This window comes from Cherax quadricarinatus, chromosome 7 (genome assembly GCF_038502225.1).
Source record: "Cherax quadricarinatus isolate ZL_2023a chromosome 7, ASM3850222v1, whole genome shotgun sequence".
NCBI lineage: Eukaryota > Metazoa > Arthropoda > Malacostraca > Decapoda > Parastacidae > Cherax > Cherax quadricarinatus.
The window spans coordinates 52149761-52171400 of record NC_091298.1 but is presented as its reverse complement, the minus strand read 5'-3'; the positions used below and the strand labels follow the sequence as shown (position 1 = coordinate 52171400).

At 39.4% G+C, this 21640-nt stretch overlaps 1 protein-coding gene across 6 annotated transcripts in view; it reads right to left on the bottom strand.

Annotated features, from left to right (window-relative positions):
* Positions 1 to 21640, bottom strand: part of Faf2 (Fas-associated factor 2) — a 51692-nt gene that overhangs the window by 15229 nt on the left and 14823 nt on the right. For 3 of the 6 annotated variants that reach the window (XM_053777760.1, XM_053777762.2, XM_053777763.2), the window contains 5 exons: positions 11377 to 11511; positions 9717 to 9966; positions 7245 to 7428; positions 4211 to 4480; positions 1333 to 1549 (listed from right to left, as the gene is read on the bottom strand). In XM_053777760.1, the coding sequence (XP_053633735.1) occupies positions 1333 to 1549; positions 4211 to 4480; positions 7245 to 7428; positions 9717 to 9966; positions 11377 to 11511 (1056 nt within the window). Of the gene's footprint in view, positions 1 to 1332; positions 1550 to 4210; positions 4481 to 7244; positions 7429 to 9716; positions 9967 to 11376; positions 11512 to 12981; positions 13196 to 21640 lie in introns of those variants that run through there. The other 3 variants (XM_053777759.1, XM_053777761.1, XM_053777764.1) reach the window with 3 other exon arrangements.

Here is a 21640-nt window from a genome sequence, read left to right as displayed (position 1 = left end):
CTAAATTTAAAAGGATAAACTTTCATTTTTCCTTTTGGGCCACCCTGCCTTGGTAGGATACTGCCAGTTTGTTGAAAGAAGAAAGAATATTCAATATTTCTACTTTTATAACCATATTTATTTTTCTTCTTTCTTTCAACAAACCGGCAGTATCCCACCGAGGCAGGATGGCCCAAAGAGAAAAACAAAAGTTTCTCTTTTAAAATTTAGTAATTTATACAGGAGGAGGGGTTACTAGCCCCTCGCTCTCAGCATTTTAGTCACCTCTCATGACACGCATGGCTTATGGAGGAAGAATTCTGTTCCACTTCCCTATAGAGATAAGAGGAAATAAACAAGTTCTAGTAAGAAAATAGAAGAAAACCCAGAGGGATGTATACACATATGCTTGTACATGTATGCATAGTGTGACCAAAGTGTATGTAGAAGTAGCAAGACGTACATACTTGAAATCTTCCATGTTTATGAGACAGAAAAGATACCAGCAATCCTACCATCAGGAAACAATTACAGGCTTATGTTTTACACTCACTAGGCAGGACGGTAGTACCTCCCTGGGCAGCTGCTGTCTATCAACCTACTACCTAGGATATTTATTTTTACTTCTATAAGTATATCATATGGTATTTCTAAACTACCATGTTATTTTTTAATTCCTTACAAATTTCTTAAACACAAACTCCAGCAAAAAACTAATTTTGTACTATTTCCCAATAGCTCAGTTATGTACATTATAACAGCACTTGCAGTGTCTGCTCTTTCAACTATTCCACTTCCTATTCTTCTAGCAACAATGCATACTAAAAAGTCATCCACTTATCAAACAACATGGGTGAAAAATAAATTTCTGTATTGCTTGCCTCATCCCCATGCCACATCACCCATTTATTCAAGAGCAATAAAATGGAAACTGGACAGTATATTGTGGAAGGTGAAACTGAAGTCCTCTTCCCTCAACTCTTCATAGCCATCTGTCACTTCTCAAACCACAACTGGTCTCTGCATGAACTTCTTACTTACATACAGCTCATTTTTTAATATTTTATATACCAATTTTTTTTTAACACTGCCTGTTTCCCACAGAAGCAGGGTGGCCTAAAAAAAGAAGAAACACTTTCACCATTACTCACTCCATCACTATCTTTCAGAGGGGTGCGGGCACTGTACTTCCCATCTCCAGGACTCAAGTCTGGCTAAGCCATTTTTCATGTACAGTATATGGGGATCATCGCCTCCACCCCAGAACCTCTCTCTATCACATGAAACTATCTACAGCAGCAATCATCTTTTAACTCGAGTAGTGAATGTGCTTCTCCCAAATTCCTGACTCACCTGTGGAACATTATCTACCATCTCCACCTTAAGCCGTCTAATGTTGTCTTTCTGTCGCTGCTGATCCTCCTCTTTTTCTCTCTCTTCAAGCTCAATACGCTCTGCTTGTTCTCTTTCCTGCTGCTTTTTACGTTCCTTTTCTTGGTCTGCCCTCAAGCTCTCCTGGTAATCTTCATCTTGCTGCAGCCTTAGGGCAGCTGTTAGCTCTCGTTCTTGCCTAAAGTGCAGGAGGAAAAAAAGCAACATACTGAATAAATTAGGGCAACTGAGTGGGGTATCCTTAATCTCACATGCCAATGTATGTATAGTTAAATTATATTAAGCAAATTACTACCTCCCTCATTCATCCTCCCTTCATCTGCTATTCTTCTTTCTTTCTTTCAACAAACCGGCCGTATCCCACCAAGGCAGGGTGGCCCAAAAAGAAAAACGAAAGTTTCTCTTTTAAATTTAGTAATTTATACGGGAGAAGGGGTTACTAGCCCCTTGCTCCCGGCATTTTAGTCGCCTCTTACAACACGCATGGCTTACGGAGGAAGAATTCTGTTCCACTTCTCCATGGAGGTAAGAGGAAATAAACAAGAACAAGAACTAGAAAGAAAATAGAAAAAAACCCAGAGGGGTGTGTATATATTTGCTTGTACATGTATGTGTAGTGTGACCTAAATGCAAGTAGAAGTAGCAAGACGTACCTGAAATCTTCCATGTTTCTTTCTTTCAACACACTGGCCGTATCCCACCGAGGCAGGGTGGCCCAAAAGGAAAAACAAAAGTTTCTCCTGTTACATTTAGTAATATATACAGGAGAAGGGGTTACTAGCCCCTTGCTCCCGGCATTTTAATCGCCTCTTACAACACGCATGGCTTAAGGAGGAAGAATTCTGTTCCACTTCCCCATGGAGGTAAGAGGAAATAAACAAGAACAAGAACTAGAAAGAAAATAGAAGAAAACCCAGAGGGGTGCGTGTATACATATGCTTGTACATGTATGTGTATTTTTTTTTTATTATTATCACACTGGCCGATTCCCACCAAGGCAGGGTGGCCCGAAAAAGAAAAACTTTCACCATCATTCACTCCATCACTGTCTTGCCAGAAGGGTGCTTTACACTACAGTTTTTAAACTGCAACATTAACACCCCTATTATTCTTCTTTCAACACACCGGCCGTATCCCACCGAGGCGGGGTGGCCCAAAAGGAAAAACGAAAGTTTCTCCTTTTACATTTAGTAATATATACAGGAGAAGAGGTTACTAGCCCCTTGCTCCCGGCATTTTAGTTGCCTCTTACAACACGCATGGCTTACGGAGGAAGAATTCTGTTCCACTTCCCCATGGAGATAAGAGGAAATAAACAAGAATAAGAACTAGAAAGAAAATAGAAGAAAACCCAGAGGGGTGTGTATATATGTGCTTGTACATGTATGTGTAGTGTGACCTAAGTGTAAGTAGAAGTAGCAAGACGTACCTGAAATCTTGCATGTTCATGAGACAGAAAAAAGGACACCAGCAATCCTACCATCATGTAAAACAATTACAGGCTTTCGTTTTACACTCACTTGGCAGGACGGTAGTACCTCCCTGGGCGGTTGCTGTCTACCAACCTACTACCTATCACCCCTATTATTATTATTATTATTATAGATGTGGAGAAGTGAAGTCTAAAGTGTTTGGTCATAGCAATGGTCAACAGCCAGATTTGAAGATAAAAAAAAAAATTAATGTTATAGTCAATCTTGCAACATTCAGCCACCACCGGAGCCCAACAAGGGTAACAGTACTTTGCAGTAGATTATAAGTGAAACATTACAATTTCAGCCAATAAGAGAAGATTTCCGTATTTCTCTAAATACTACATTAATGAGAAACCTAAATGATAGAAAAAATTATTCTGAGCCAGGGTATCCACTGAGAACACCCGTGAAGAAAATCTATAATTATTTTTAGATCTGAGAGTTATGCTCCATGCCTCAAGGCACTGCATGTAGTAACTTTGGTGTGATACCACTCAATCACTATCGTTTCAATGCGCAAATAACTCCTCTACATGTGATACACACAAATCTGGCTACAATTACACTACATTACTAAGTTTCAATTGAAAACTTGTGTTAAAGGTTTCAAAATCAGCATGAAGAGGTATTCCTAAGATACTGCCCAGAAGAGTAGTGGAAAAATTAACTGGAAGAAACTTGTGTTTTTTTGTTTTTACCTCAACAGTCATCCCTATCCTTCATTCAACTGCAACACTTAAAAAAAAAAAAAAAGGACTAAAGTAATATGGGATACCTAAATACCAAGTTTTTTTCAAATACCCATAGCACTAGTACACTTCTTAATCTTGCAATTTTGTTGCACTTTCTCTTCCCTACCCTGCCTATCCTCCTATAACTGACCACCTCTACTGCTCGAGATCTTAATTTCTTATGTCTGAGCTTCAAATTCATGCAGCATCAATGGTACAGTAACTTCTTAAGTAGTTCTCACCCCTAACTTTTGACTCATAGCCATGTTATTTCTGAACCTCTCTATTCACAATTTCACCATAAATTCCTCTTTTGTCATTTATACATCACTTGTACTTGAATTCTTTAATTAAAAAGTTTCAATTCTCTATTCATACTCATTTTCCCTACATTTCATTCTCTCTACAATGATATTAAATTGTACAAAAATTTTATAATCTATACAAAGAAATACATTTACTTATTCTTAGTTGTGTCCCCTTGCATCATAATTTTAAAGCCTCATATACATAAATTTATTTTCACACAATCACTGACAATGCATTTAATGAACTACTTAATGTGAAAAAAATTGCATCTTTCTTGTGTGTTTTAGAATCTGCATCCTTTTCTTAAGTGAACAATGGAACTACCTCTCAGCTCTGGCCACCACAAGATGAGCTTCATTGTCTCGAACAAAGGCTTGAAGTTGTGTAGTTAGTTGGGAGGGTGAACTAGGCCCCTCTAACCTTCCAATGACTGTCATGCGGCCATCACGCAAAACAATCAGAGCCAGGAAAGGGTAAGCGTTCTCTCTCAAGGCCTGGGAAACCCTGTAGCCTTCTGCAGTGGTGACGGAGCAGCCCCAAAACACCATGGTGTTGTTAACATATTCCACAAGATTGGGATCTGACAGTGTGGTTCTGTTAAAATGAAGGCAAGTTAAAATGGTATGAAATATTTACATTCCCACTCCATTAAAATGGTATGCAGTATTTATATTTCCACTCAGGTATATATTTTTCTACTTGACTCTCTCCAGACTTGAGGAGTAGCAAAACAAAAACTACTGTCTAATATATTTAAGATGACAAACACCTGAAACATTTGCCATCCAAAACAACAGTTTTCTGTCAGATAAATAAATATTTAATAGACAAAATAAATAAAATATGCATTTATAATTACAATACCTAAAGGTAAAATTTTTTTATTTTTATTAACACACTGGCCGATTCCCACCAAGGCAGGGTGGCCCGAAAAAGGAAAACTTTCACCATCATTCACTCCATCACTGTCTTGCCAGAAGGGTGCTTTACACTACAGTTTTTAAACTGCAACATTAACACCCCTCCTTCAGAGTGCAGGCACTGTACTTCCCATCTCCAGGACTCAAGCCCGGCCTGCCGGTTTCCCTGAATCCCTTCGTAAATGTTACTTTGCTCACACTTCAACAGCACGTCAAGTATTAAAAACCATTCGTCTCCATTCACTCCTATCAAACACGCTCACGCATGCCTGCTGGAAGTCAAAGCCCCTCGCACACAAAACCTCCTTTACCCCCTCCCTCCAACCTTTCCCAGGCCGACCCCTACCCCGCCTTCCTTCCACTACAGACTGATACACTCTTGAAGTCACTCTGTTTCGCTCCATTCTCTCTACATGTCCGAACCACCTCAACAACCCTTCCTCAGCCCTCTGGACAACAGTTTTGGTAATCCCGCACCTCCTCCTAACTTCCAAACTACGAATTCTCTGCATTATATTCACACCACACATTGCCCTCAGACATGACACCTCCACTGCCTCCAGCCTTCTCCTCGCTGCAACATTCATCACCCATGCTTCACACCCATATAAGAGCGTTGGTAAAACTATACTCTCATACATTCCCCTCTTTGCCTCCAAGGACAAAGTTCTTTGTCTCCACAGACTCTTAAGTGTACCACTCACCCTTTTCCCCTCATCAATTCTATGATTCACCTCATCTTTCATAGACCCATCCGCTGACACGTCCACTCCCAAATATCTGAATACATTCACGTCCTCCATACTCTCTCCCTCCAATCTGATATCCAATCTTTCATCACCTAATCTTTTTATCCTCATAACCTTACTCTTTCCTGTATTCACTTTTAATTTTCTTCTTTTGCATACCCTACCAAATTCATCCACCAACCTCTGCAACTTCTCTTCAGAATCTCCCAAGAGCACAGTGTCATCAGCAAAGAGCAACTGTGACAACTCCCACTTTATGAGTGATTCTTTATCTTTTAACTCCACGCCTCTTGCCAAGACCTTCGCATTTACTTCTCTTACAACCCCATCTATAAATATATTAAACAACCACGGTGACATCACACATCCTTGTCTAAGGCCTACTTTTACTGGGAAATAATCTCCCTCTTTCCTACATACTCTAACTTGAGCCTCACTATCCTCGTAAAAACTCTTCACTGCTTTCAGTAACCTACCTCCTACAACATCTGCCACATTGCCCCTCCTATCCACCCTGTCATATGCCTTTTCCAAATCCATAAATGTCACAAAAACCTCTTTAGCCTTATCTAAATACTGTTCAATTATATGTTTCACTGTAAACACCTGGTCCACACACCCCCTTCCTTTCCTAAAGCCTCCTTGTTCATCTGCTATCCTATTCTCTGTCTTACTCTTAATTCTTTCAATAATAACTCTACCATACACTCTACCAGGTATACTCAACAGACTTATCCCCCTATAATTTTTGCACTCTCTTTTGTCCCCTTTGCCTTTATACAAAGGAACTATGCATGCTCTCTGCCAATCCCTAGGTACCTTACCCTCTTCCATACATTTATTAAATAATTGCACCAACCACTCCAAAACTATATCCCCACCTGCTTTTAACATTTCTATCTTTATCCCATCAATCCCGGCTGCTTTACCCCCCTTTCATTTTACCTATTGCCTCAAGAACTTCCCCCACACTCACAACTGGCTCTTCCTCACTCCTACAAGATGTTATTCCTCCTTGCCCTATACACGAAATCACAGCTTCCCTATCTTCATCAACATTTAGCAATTTCTCAAAATATTCCTTCTATCTTCCCAATACTCTCCATTTAATAACTCTCCTCTCCTATTTTTAACTTACAAATCCATTTGTTCTCTAGGCTTCCTTAACTTGTTAATCTCCCTCCAAAACTTTTTCTTATTTTCAACAAAATTTGTTGATAATATCTCACCCACTCTCTCATTTGCTCTCTTTTTACATTGCTTCACCACTCTCTTAACCTCTCTCTTTTTCTCTACATACTCTTCCCTCCTTGCATCACTTCTACTTTGTAAAAACTTTGTAAAGGTAAAAATAATTAAAATTTTTTTTAAAACAAACTGGCCTTCTCCCACAGAGTGACCTTAACAGAAAAATTAAAATTTTTATTTTTACACTTAGTAATTTATACAGAAAAGGTTATTAGCCCTTGCTACCGGCATTTTAGTCACCTCAAACTTTATGTTTTCACAAAAAATATATGTACTGTATGCACAGTACATAAAACTACATTCCAAATTTCGGCACATGCACATGTCTACACTAAATACTAAATTGCACACCTCAAACATTATGACACTTTTTTCATCACTGATACTTTAACATATAAAGCAAGACAGAGCAACAGTATTAAGCAGCCTAAAAACACTCACCTGCAGAAGACTGGTGTGTCCTGATGATCAGCACAGTGCAAATAAACTAACATGAATTTCAGTTCTGACTTAGCATGGCTCAAAGCTTGAGAGTATGAACCTTGAAAGAATGCCGGGTGCTGCTGCCCATACTCATTCTCATATTCTCCAATAAACCGCAGCACATCCCCAAGAGGATCAGTTACTGTCAGAGTGAAGGCTGGGTTACAATTACAAGTTTACTTTCATTTGGATTAATTCAGAAGAAAAATATTTACTCTTCCCTGATTAAAAGACTTAACTCCATATTCTTGTTATGCAAAATTAAAATTTTCCAATAGATAAGCCCCTTTTGAAAAGTGGGTAACTGTATTACTGTGTTAAGCAGAATGAAATATTAATGTTTAGTAAAAAAATTTCTAAACACTAGTATTTTGAGATTACAGCTTAAAAAGCTCAGTAAAAACCAGCCACACAGACAAAACATTCAAGGAATGCAATCATTCATATTAAGTTATAAAATCAACTAAAATATTTGCCTATAAGCTCAAAGTCCTCAGCAGTCATCTCAATGATGATAAAATATGCCAAATTCTAAAACAACAAAGCTTAAGACACACTTAAAATGTTCAACAGGCTTACTGGCCATAACTGGGCAGGTCCTACTCACACCCAACCATTGCCACTCATATACTTGTTCAACTTATTTTTAAAGCTATCCAAAGTTCAGTTCAATAAAATTACTTGGTAGTTAGTTCCACTCATCTATAACTCCAATACCAAACCAGTGCTTTCTCTTATCATCTATTCTAAATCTACTTTAATTCATTGCTGTGACTCCTCTCTTGGTTAGATATTTTCAGCACAATTTTTTTTTTATTTTTAAAATATTAGCCATCTACTACTGAGGAAGACTGACAAAAAAAAATAATCATTCACTCCACCAATGTCTTCCCAGAAGTATGTTGACTTCAGAGTTCAGGTGACTCTCCAAGCTTCAACATTCTCACCCCTCCTTTAGAGTGTAGGTACTATACTTCCCATTTCCAGGACTCGAGTCCAGCTTACCAGTTCCCTTGAATTCCTTCATAAATGTTACCTTGCTCAAACTCCAACAACACAGTCATAAAAAAAGCCACCAATTGTCTCTATTCTCTCCGATTTAACAAGTTCACACATACCCGTTGGATGTTCAAGCCCAAGCACTCAAAACCTCCTTTACTACCACCACCTAACCATTTCTGAGATAACTCCTACCTTTCCCTCATCTCACTCCAGATTTCAATACCCTCTTAATCATCCAATTCTGCTCCAGCCTCTCTAAATCCCAAACCAACTCAACAACCCCTTTATTTGTACCCTATTTATATCCACTTCATTCATTCTGATTTTTCAGTCATAAGCTTCAGCCATTTTCCTCCCTAGTTCTATGCCTTTCCGGAGCCTCTGACTTATCTTTGTAGGGAAAGTTTTAATATAGGGGATGAACTCTGTCATCCTTCCAATGCATTTTTGTCCATTTGTAGTATGGCATTCAAAACTTAGCTGCTTAATTTAAACAAAGCCTTACCAATGATATATAATTGGGAATTCTGTTTTTTTTTTTTTTTTATAATTCTTGACATGAAGCCAAGAAGTCTATTTGCCTGATTGTAAACACCTATAAACCGTAAGTGAGATGAACGTGCCTACCCCATCCTCAAGCAGCACAGAATTATTCTGCAGTGGTGATTGCTGTTAAAAGATGAGGGCCTCACTCATCCTGCCAAACCTGTACTCATAACATGTTACTTGTCTGTAGGACCCACTGGGTCTACTACTTCCCAAGGACATATGAATGAACATAGCCCAGTTGGTCACTGAAGCAGGAGGGTGCTTTAGCACTTGAAAGATACAGAAGACTGCCTCATCATCTGCCAACTCATTACTTAGGACCCCAACATGGTTTAAGCACCAGTCCCTCTGACTGACATGGAGAATGGCAAGCCATTCCTAGATCTTTTGAACTTGAGGATATACAATCATGAGTTCATAATACTATTATCCTTTACTTATGCCATTTTTGGTGAAACTTCCACCAAATCTTTCACCCTGGCCATCCCACATCCTTCATACACAACCTTAATACTTACTCATCATTTCCTAACCCCTCCCCCCATGTATTTCTTCACTAAATCACTCACTGCTGAGTTATAGATTTATCTGTCTCATTGCACATACTGTATGACCCACTGGGCTTATATAATACCAGGGAACTAGGGGGTAATCTAATCTGATTTACAGAGCAGGTAGCTCAAATTCCTAGGATGAAGAGCCCTTCATCATGATCAGAGCACCTTACTCGAAGGTTACTGTATAATAACTTGTCAAAATTACAGGCAGTGAGCAATTAAATCACATCAGTTGTGTTCTGCTTTGAAAGGGATAACTAAGAGAAAACACTTCCTTCATCCTTGACACAAGAGATACTATATACTGTAGTACTGTACTTACATCTTCGTGGATATGGGTAGACAATCCGGTACACGAAGAAGAAGAGCGAAGAGAGGGAGGAGAGCGTGAGACGGAATGGTAGTGTGATCAAATAGTAGCCCCAGCTGAGCAGGCTACTCCGTGGCCTAGCAGGAAACAAGCTACCTCTATCTGTGTTGCCAAACCCTTGCGGACTGTCCATCCCTTCATCACTGTCATCTCTGCTGACATCACCACTACCTTCCCCGCCTCCTCCTCTATCTACCATTTCCTGGCAATTGTCATGCATGTTAAATGAGTTCTATTACGTTCATAACACATTTATCTATTTGCTAATGAGTATTATTTGCCAAGTTGACTATTATTCTTACAGCAACACATGACTTCCACATGAACAATGATGTATGAATGTAGAAACCCACTTGGAGACAGAAACAAAACAGGTGGCTGCTTACTTAAGCCTTTAGTTGAGGCCATCAACTGCAATCTACCTCAGAGGTTAAAATATACAGGCCCCCTCATTTTCACCTTTTTAATATCTCTAAATGGGTTTCTTCATTTCCACTACACTCCTGTAATATCACTGTGTTGATGTTAAGACATGTGCAACACTTAGATATCTTTATTGTGGAGAGGTTTTGCCAGCCACTACTGTGACTAACTGATAAAGCCACTGGCTAGTTAAAAGCCTCCATAATAAAGGTAATCAAGTGTTGTAAATAGTATCTCCTTTTCATACATTTGTCTGCTGTGCATACCATTAGCAAATAAGTCTAAGGTGCTGGGAAGTGGAGGGTCTGAGCATGTCACTTGTGAATGACAATGATATTTAGGGATCCAGCAAGAATTTGGAAGCGTGTTAAAAACTGATCATGAATTCGGTATCGCCAAATAGAAATTGTATGCAAAATTAGGGTGAGAGCAAAGGTGAGAGAATATAAAGTATGTATAAACAGAGTAGATGATCTATTATCAGCCAGACTATTGGATGATCTAAAAATCGACCAAAATTTTTCAAATCTGAATATAATAACTTGTTCATCCGGAACCTAACTTTGGAAAAATGTGAGAACTATGCAGTTATTTGCTAGGTTGACTATTGCAGAAATATTATAAAAAAAAATTACAGAAAATAAACACTTATAAAAAAAAATATATACGTTAGTTATTTACGTATTAAAACAATAATTGACAAATATATAGCTCATCTCAACTGTAAGTTTGAAACACAGTTTTCCCCAAACTTGTGCAGTACTGTACAGCAAAGCATTATCCTCTTGCTACAGGTTTTGTTTTTAAAAATCCCATGTTTATATAAAGAAATCTGGATTAATTTACAATAAAATAAATTTTGTGTTCAGCTATGATGAACCCTAAAGGAACAGATTCTTGTCAGTAGACCTTTTTTTTTTTTTGTGCAGACAACCATCCCTTTTCTATTTTTTTCCATACGTGCACCAATGTAATTGTCTGAGAGGGCTCTAAGCACCAGCTGGCTGCTTTTGTCAGTCTAGGAAAGACATCGCACTAATATGGAACACCACTACTCAAATCTGTTTTCAGTTTACCGTTTCCTCCAGGCTGGAGTAAATGAAGGACATGTTATTGCATTATCCATGCAAAACTAAGTACACAAACACTGAAAATCTCTTAAGAGAAGTAGAGGAACAGCACAGCTAACCTGTGGTGAGGCTCGAGGTGTTGGGGGTGGGCTCTCTCTCAGAGCAAGGTGGTCCTGAACTGCAGCTTCCAAATCCCAAGAGTGGTTCTCCAACTGTGATCGTGCCTCGGCCAAGTCCTCTGTCCCTGTTACCTCCTGAAACATTGAATTTAGTTCATCACCCCAGAAATAATTTTTTTTTTTATCAAGCCATACATTTAATTGTTCAATATAATAGTCTGATAGCTAGACTGTATTGGTACAGTACATATGTAATAGCTAGAAGGGTAGACTTCTGGATACACTACATGTTTTTAGAGGAGCAACTAATATGCCAAATCATTATTTAGCGATAGCTACATTAACACTTTCAGGGTCGAGACCCCCAATCCTGAACTCTCTCTCAAGGTCTAAAAATTAAAAAAATTTTTATGAAATGATATAGAATCTTTTCCTGATGGTAATGACACCAAAAGTACAAAATTTGATGGAAAACTTAGGAAATTACGCTCTCACAAAGTTAGCGATATCGGCGATATTTACACATCGGTGATTTCGCCCACTTTGAGCCCTATTTTCAGCCAATTTCATTGTTCTGGTCGACTAAAATAATAGCTATTTCACTAGAACTCCATTTGTTCTATTGATTGAGTACAAGAAACCATCCATTTACCGATTTCAACTACCCAATAAAGTGGTCAGAAATTGGCAATTTGCCTAATTTCACACAAATTTCAAAAGATGCCAATATCAAAATAGGGTCCAGAATAAACAAGACAGACATTCCTGGCACTAAAATAACATTTTCTCTGTTTATTAGTCATGTCTTCTTGCTTTCCATTTTGAATTTTTATTCTCACAAAAAATAGAAGATTTACTGTTATGAAGACTACTGCATTATTGTAAAAAGATATAAATAGTATCAGCGCACTTGCAAAAGAATATCAGACTCGCCAGTTGATGTGTATTGGACGCATGGCATGATTTGTTTACTCTTGAACGTTGGCAAAAATCGAATATTTCTACTACTTTGAGCTCAATTTCAAGAACTTTTCATTGTGAAACCAATCAAAATTATCTCTATTTCTGTAATACAGTGGTCCCTCGATAATCGTAGGGCTCGAGAGTCGTAGATTTCGAAAATCATAGCGATATTTTCGTATAAATATGGGCTCGCTAATCGTAGATTGACTCACGAATAGTAGTTCGTCCGGGACGCGTATGCACGCTGTGAGTCGGGGCGGCCTCCCTTCCCAGCCAGTGTGGCATTGTTTACCAGTGAGCGACGGTCCCCTCACTTGCTCCTACGAAATATTTCATAATATTCCATTCATTTTAGTGCTTGCAAGTACAGTGGACCCCCGCATAACGATTTTAATCCGTGCAAGAGGGGTAATTGTTATGCGAAATAATCGGTATGCGAATGAATTTTCCCCATAAGAAATAATGGAAATCAAATTAATCCGTGCAAGACACCCAAAAGTATGAAAAAAAAAATTTTACCACATGAAATATACATTTTCCCACACACAAAGAGAAGGATACATGCACAATAGTAGAGTAGTACATGCACAGTATATATTGTGCATGTACTAGTCTACTAAATGAAGAATAAATGACACTTACCTTTACTGAAGATGCAGCAATGACTGATGAGACACTGTGTCCTGGGAGTGCCTTTTCCTCCTGAGTACTGTAGGTCCTGTTTGGCATTTTCTTCCAGAACAGGCCTTATCACACTGTGTATGCCACTACGATTCTTAAATCTCTCAAACCAACCTTTGCTGGCTTTAAATTCACCAATATGAGCACTAGTTCCAGGCATTTTTCCCTGTTCACCTGGGTGTTAGTCGACTTGTGTGGGTTGCATCCTGGGAGACAAGATTAAGGACCCCAATGGAAATAAGTTAGACAGTCTTCGATGACACTGACTTTTTTGGGTTATCCTGGGTGGCAAATCCTCTGGGGTTAATTGTTTCTTGGTATTCTCAATAAGCCACACCAACAACGGTGCTACAGCAGCAGCAGCAGCTGACGGTGGTACAGCAGCAACAGACGATGCTACAGCAGCAGCAGACGATGCTACAGCAGCAGCAGCAGCTGACGGTGGTACAGCAGCAACAGACGATGCTACAGCAGCAGCAGACGATGCTACAGCAGCAGCAGACGATGCTACAGCAGCAGCAGACGATGCTACAGCAGCAGCTGACGGTGGTACAGCAGCAACAGACGATGCTACAGCAGCAGCAGACGATGCTACAGCAGCAGCAGCAGCTGACGGTGGTACAGCAGCAACAGACGATGCTACAGCAGCAGCAGCAGCTGCTGACAGTGCAGCAGCAGCTGACAGTGCAGCAGCAGCAGCAGCTGTACCACCAATAGTAGCGATGGTTGATTGGGGTTTATTATACAACCTGGCCAGCTCAGAGACACGCACTCCACTTTCATACTTATCAATGATCTTTTTCTTCATCTCTATTGTAATTCTCACCCTTATTGCTGTAGGGTTGGCACTAGAAGCTTTCTTGGGGCCCATGGTCACTTATTTTCCAGAAAAAGCACCGAAAACACTGTAATAATACGAAATATTCCAATTGTATGCTTGGATGTTACCGCGGAGGCTGGCTGGTAAACAATGCCACCGGCGGAACATGTGAGCGTGGCTCAGGCCGCACATTGGACGCGTCTCGGACGAAAATCGGTGAGCGGGTTTTTAAGCGGTATGTGAGGCAAAATTTTTGCGATTAAAGCAAGCGGTATGCGGATTAATCGCTATGTGATGCCATCGTTATGTGGGGGTCCACTGTACTAAATAAGCTACCATGGCTCCAAAGAAAGCTCCTAGTGCCAAGCCTTTGGTAAAGAAGGTGAGAAATACGATTGAATTTAAGAAAAACATCATTGAACAATATGAAAATGGCCTAAGTGCAGCTGAACTGGCCAGGATGTATAACAAACCCTATACTGTACAACCATATGTTCCATCGTTGCAAAGGGGTAAATATGCTGACAAAAATGAGATCACCAGTACTCGAAGAGGTTGAGAAGTTATTATTGGTGTGGATAAATGAGAAACAATTAGCAGGATAGTATTATGACGTCGATTACATATTTGTGAAAAGGCTAGGCAGTTGCACGACGATCTGGTAAAGAAATTGCGTGCAACTAGTAGTGATGTGAGTGAATTCAAGGCCAGCAAAGGTTGGTTTGAGAGATTTAAGAATCGTAGTGGCATACACAGTGTGGTAAGGCATGGTGAGGCTGCCAGTTAGGACCACAAAGCAGCTGAAAAGTATGTGCATGAATTCAAGGAGTACATAGAGGCTGAAGGACTGAAACCTGAACAAGTGTTCAATTGTGACGAAACAGGCCTCTTTTGGAAGAAAATGCCAAAGAGGACCTACATTACACAGGAGGAAAAGGCACTGCCAGGACACAAGCCTATGAAAGACAGGCTGACGCTCATGTTACTGTGCTAATGCTAGTGGGGATTTCTAAGTGAAGCCATTACTAGTGTACCATTCTGAAAATCCCAGAGTGTTCAGGAAACACAATGTTATGAAAAGTAAATTGTGTGTGTTTTGGAAATCTAATAGTAAGGCATGGGTCATGAGGGAAATTTTCGTCGAGTGGTTCAATGAAGTGTTTGGCCCTAGTGTGAAGAATTACCTCCTGGAAAAGAAATTAGATCTCAAGTGCCTCCTGCTAATGGACAATGCACCTGCTCATCCTCCAAACTTGGATGACCTAATTTTTGAGGAGTCTGGGTTCATCACAGTAAAGTTCTTGCCCCTGAATACCACTCCTCTCCTCCAGCCCATGGACCAGCAGGTCATTGCAAACTTTAAAAAACTCTACGCCAAAGCAATGTTTGTAAGGTGCTTGAATGTGACCTCAGACACTCACTTGACCCTAAGAGATTTTTGGAGAGAACACTTCAGCATCCTCCATTGCATAACCCTTATAGGTATGGCTTGGGAGGAAGTGACTACCAGGACTTTGAACTCTGCTTGGAGAAAATTGTGGCCAGATTGTGTCAACAAGAGGGATTTTGAAGGGTTTGGGGCTAACCCTGATGAACCTATGTCTGTTGTTAAATCTATTGTCGCACTGGGGAGTTCCATGGGGTTGGATGTGAGTTTGGAGGATGTGGAAGAGTTGGTGGAAGACCATAACGAAGAGCTCACCACTGAGGAGCTGCAAGAGCTTCAGCAGGAAGAGTAACAGATCGCAGCTCAAAATCTTGCTGCAGAGGAGGAGGAAGAGAGATGGAAGAAGGTGCCTTCTTCAGAAATTAAGGAGATTTTTGAAATGTGGGGTAAGATGGAAAGATTTATGGAGAAACATCACCGTGACAAGGCTGTTGCAAGCCATGTTGACAACATGTACATTGACAAAGTCTTGGCCCATTTTAGGGAAGTGTTAAAGAGACGCCAGAAGCAGAGCTCTCTGGACAGTTATTTTGCGAGACAGGACTCCAGTGACTCTCAAGCTGGTCCTAGTGGCATTAAGAAACAGAGAAGAGAAGTAACCCCAGAAAAGCAATTGGTACCTGAGGTGTTGATGGAAGGGGATTCCCCTTCCAAACTGTAAATAATCCAATCTCTCTCCTCCTCCAGTCTCCCATACACTAAGAAGAATCGCCAATAAAGGTAAGTGTTATGCTGTTAATGTTTCATTCATCATGTCCCATTGTATTGTTTATGTACTACATCTACATTTCATGTAAAATTTTTTTTTGTTTTAATACTTCTGGGTGTCAGAAACGGATTAATTGTATTTACATTATTTCTTATGGGGAAAATTGATTCGAAAATCGTAGATTTCGATAATAGTAGCACCTCCAGGAACGGATTAAATACAATAAACGAGGGACCACTGTATATCTTCCATTCTATCAAATGAGACCAAGAAAACGAGAATACAACCATAAATACCATATGAACATACACTGCAAAGTTGCTGTTTTAAACCAAAAACACGGTCAGAGTTTTTTTTCTCATTATGCACTGCGTGCTGCAGGATTTTTTCTTACTGCCCACACTCACCACACAGACCCATTCTCTCACATGTAGGCCTACCATCTTTCTCCTGCTTAATTTGAAGCCACTAGAATTATTGAGTACACATACGTCCAAAACACTGGCTCGTAGGACGTATATATACGGCCAAAACAGTCAAAGGGTTAAATGTTGCAGAGAGGAGGCAGCTGGAGGCAGTGAAGATGTCATGTTTGAGAACAATGTATGGTGTGAATATTATGCAAAAACTCATGAATGTAGAAATTAGAAGATGGTGTAAGGTTATGAGAGAGATAAATCAGAGGGAGGAGGAGGGATTGTTGAGGTAGTTTTGGTACAGGTCAGCCATCACTAATCCGGCAATCAGTTATCCAGTTCCATCAGTATTCTGGCACTAATTTCGGCTAGCATAATTTCAAATTTAATCATTATACTGACTCAATTTCATTATTATTTTTTTTTTTTTTAACAAGTCGGCCGTCTCCCACCGAGGCAGGGTGACCCAAAAAAGAAAGAAAATCCCCAAAAAGAAAATGCTTTCATCATCATTCAACACTTTCACCACACTCACACATAATCACTGTTTTTGCAGAGGTGCTCAGAATACAAGAGTTTAGAAGCATATACATATAAAGATACACAACATATCCCTCCAAACTGCCAATATCCCAAACCCCTCCTTTAAAGTGCAGGCATTGTACTTCCCATTTCCAGGACTCAAGTCCGACTATATGAAAATAACCGGTTTCCCTGAATCCCTTCACTAAATATTACCCTGCTCACACTCCAACAGATCGTCAGGTCCCAAGTACCATTTGTCTCCATTCACTCCTATCTAACACGCTCACGCACGCTTGCTGGAAGTCCAAGCCCCTTGCCCACAAAACCTCCTTTACCCCCTCTCTCCAACCCTTTCGAGGACAACCCCTACCTCCCCTTCCTTCCCCTATAGATTTATATGCTTTCCATGTCATTCTACTTTGATCCATTCTCTCTAAATGACCAAACCACCTCAACAACCCCTCTTCTGCCCTCTGACTAATACTTTTTTTAACTCCACACCTTTTCCTAATTTCCACACTCCGAATTTTCTGCATAATATTTACACCACACATTGCCCTTAAACAGGACATCTCCACTGCCTCCAACCGTCTCCTTGCTGCTGCATTTACCACCCAAGCTTCACACCCATATAAGAGTGTTGGTACTACTATACTTTCATACATTCCCTTCTTTGCCTCCATAGATAACGTTTTTTGACTCCACATATACCTCAATGCACCACTCACCTTTTTTCCCTCATCAATTCTATGATTAACCTCATCCTTCATAAATCCATCCGCCGACACGTCAACTCCCAAGTATCTGAAAACATTCACTTCTTCCATACTACTCCTCCCCAATTTGATATCTAATTTTTCTTTATCTAAATCATTTGATACCCTCATCACCTTACTCTTTTCTATGTTCACTTTCAACTTTCTACCTTTACACACATTCACAAACTCATCCACTAACCTTTGCAATTTTTCTTTAGAATCTCCCATAAGCACAGTATCATCAGCAAAAAGTAACTGTGTTAATTCCCATTTTGAATTTGATTCCCCATAATTTAATCCCACCCCTCTCCCGAACACCCTAGCATTTACTTCTTTTACAACCCTATCTATAAATATATTAAACAACCATGGTGGCATTACACATCCCTGTCTAAGACCTACTTTTACCGGGAAGTAGTCTCCCTCTCTTCTACACACCCTAACCTGAGCCTCACTATCCTCATAAAAACTCTTTACAGCATTTAGTAACTTACCACCTATTCCATATACTTGCAACATCTGCCACATTGCTCCCCTATCCACTATCTTATGCCTTTTCTAAATCCATAAATGCAATAAAAACTTCCCTACCTTTATCTAAATACTGTTCATATATATGCTTCAATGTAAACACTTGATCTACACATCCCCTACCCACTCTGAAACCTCCTTGCTCATCCGCAATCCTACATTCTGTCTTACCTCTAATTCTTTCAATTATAACCCTACCGTACACTTTTCCTGGTATATTCAATAAACTTATTCCTCTATAATTTTTACAATCTCTTTTGTCCCCTTTCCCTTTATATAAAGGGACTATACATGCTCTCCGCCAATCCCTAGGTACCTTCCCCTCTTTCATACATTTATTAAACAAAAGTACCAACCACTCCAACACTATATCCCCCCTGCTTTTAACATTTCTGTCATGATCCCATCAGTTCCAGCTGCTTTACCCCCTTTCATTCTACGTAATGCCTCACGTACCTCCCCCACACTTACATTCTGCTCTTCTTCACTCCTAAAAGATGGTATACCTCCCTGACCAGTGCATGAAATTATCACCTCCCTTTCTTCCTCAACATTTAAAAGTTCCTCAAAATATTCTCGCCATCTACCTAGTACCTCCCTCTCCCCATCTACTAACTCCCATACTCTGTTTTTAACTGACAAATCCATACTTTCCCTAGGCCTTCTTAACCTGTTTAACTCACTCCAAAATTTTTTCTTATTTTCTTTAAAATTTCTTGACAGTGCCTCTCCCACTCTATCATCTGCTCTCCTTTTGCACTCTCTCACCACTCTCTTCACCTTTCGTTTACTGTCCATATACTCTGCTTTTCTTATAACACTTCTGCTTTGTAAAAACCTCTCATAAGCTAACTTTTTCTCTTTTATCACACCCTTTACTTCATCATTCCACCAATCACTCCTCTTTCCACCTGCCCCCACCCTCCTATAACCACAAACTTCTGCCCCACATTCTAATACTGCATTTTTAAAACTATTCCAATCCTCTTCAACCCCCCCACTACTCATCTTTGCACTAGCCCACCTTTCTGCCAACAGTCGCTTATATCTCCCCCGAACTTCCTCCTCCCTTAGTTTATACACTTTCACCTCCCTCTTACTTGTTGTTGCCACCTTCCTCTTTTCCCATCTACCTCTTACTCTAACTGTAGCTACAACTAAATAATGATCCGATATATCAGTTGCCCCTCTATAAACATGTACATCCTGGAGCCTACCCATCAACCTTTTATCCACCAATACATAATCTAACAAACTACTTTCATTACGTGCTACATCATACCTTGTATATTTATTTATCCTCTTTTTCATAAAATATGTATTACTTACCAAATCTCTTTCTACACATAGCTCAATTAAAGGCTCCCCATTTACATTTACCCCTGGCACCCCAAATTTACCTACTACTTCCTCCATAACATTTTTACCCACTTTAGCATTGAAATCCCCAACCAAAATTGTGTAGATGGTTGTAAATCTACAGCAGCAAGCCAGTGGAGGAGAAAACAGTGATGAAAACAAGGAAGATGTAGCAGAAAGTCTCTCTACTGATAGGTTAACTAAGTGTATTCTAACCTAACTACTCCGTAATCCGGAAAACTCTAATCCAGCACACTACAGGTCCCAATGATGCCGGATTAGTGACGGCCGACCTGTATTTAGAGGATGGAGCAGAAGAGGATGATCAAGAGGGTGTATAAATCCAGGGTGGAAGGAAGGAGGGGAAGAAGTCATCCCATTCAGGGTTGGAGACAAGATGTGACAACTAGTGATATGGGCTTGAACATCTAACAAGCATGTGTGAATAGGATGGGTAGGGGAGAGTGAAGACAAGCAGTTTTAAGGAACTGACATGCTATTGAGGGTGAGCAAGGTAACATTTATGAAGGGATTCAGGGCAACCTGTTAGCCAAACTTGAGTCCTGGATGTAGAAAGTACAATGCCTGCACTCTGATGGATGGGTGGGGACATTACAATATAAAAGGTCATTTGAACTGTGATATCTGTGCACTTCTGGCAAAAGAGCTTTTGAATGATTGATGGGTCACTACCATGGTAGGAAAATTGCCAATGTGACAAAAAAATAAATAATAACTATAGTAAAGATTTAAAAGAAATTATTTTTATCTTGTTACCTGATAAATTAAATTAATATGTAATACATTGTACAGAGATGAGTACAAGGGATATTTAAAAAAATTGTCACTCTCAAAATGTGCATGAATCATGAGACCAAATCATGCTTCAAACACAATACAGTAATGTCTTGGTAAGTACTTTAGCCAGCTCCCAGGCACTGTCATATCTGTATTAAATATTCATTCTATTGGCATATAAAGATATGGCTAATATATAACTAATGTTAAATCGTGTATGGTACATTTTGCCAATACTAAATTATTAATGAAATTTTTAATAGATATGAAAACAACCTAAATATAACAAAAGTAAAGCAAAAACAATGATCATAGGAAAAACACAACTTTCATTCTTAGATGCTAGATTTCTCAGAAATGTGAAAGGTTAAATGATCTGACTGAATCTAAAGAGTGCAGAGTTTACATAATTCAAGGCTTGAAGGCAAAATAAATATAAATTTAATATAAGCTTAAAGTACAACTCCAGGCATGTTTAAGTGTGTCACTGGATAGATATAAGCTGTGGCATAACTATTGTAAGTTTCTAAAATGTCAGGATTTAACATATCAAGCAAACAAGGAATATGCTTTTCAGATAACATTTTAGTTATAAAGATCTTTTTTTGCACATTCTGATCCATCTGTGGTTTGGTCACCTCAATTTCTTCACTTTCTCACTCCTAGCAGAAGACTGCACAAGGCATCATGGAGTGCAATATTCTTCAAAGCAAATAACAACTACAGTAGAAAAAGAATATACAGTACTGTAATTGTAACCAGAATATTTTGAAATAATTTTGTTGATAGATTTTACAATTACTCTGAGGACAGTGAACACCTGACTCCAGTTCTTATACAAGATTGGTATCACAGTGAATATTTATGACTGGTAGTTTAAAAAGATACATATAGCAAAGGGAGACCTCTAGTAATATGTTTCATCAGATACACAAAATATCAAAACAAGCAGCAAGTATGGTAATACTATAGCAATAAGAAGTGGCATACGTAGTCAAGCTCTGGGTGAGGCCGAGGTAAAAGGAAGGTGGTCTATTACATATGGTGTAGGTGATGTGACTTGCCAGTCACAGGTGAGGCAGGTAAGATCTATGACAATGATCAGGGCAGGTAAGATCTAAGACAATGGAGGTCAGACAATACTGGGTGGATTCTGGATTCCAAGGCTGGGTCCAGTTAGTTTTGTTTTGTTCTGGAAGTATTACATACATTTAACTAAAATGTATTTGTCTGTTCTGTTTCATGGTGTTAGAGATG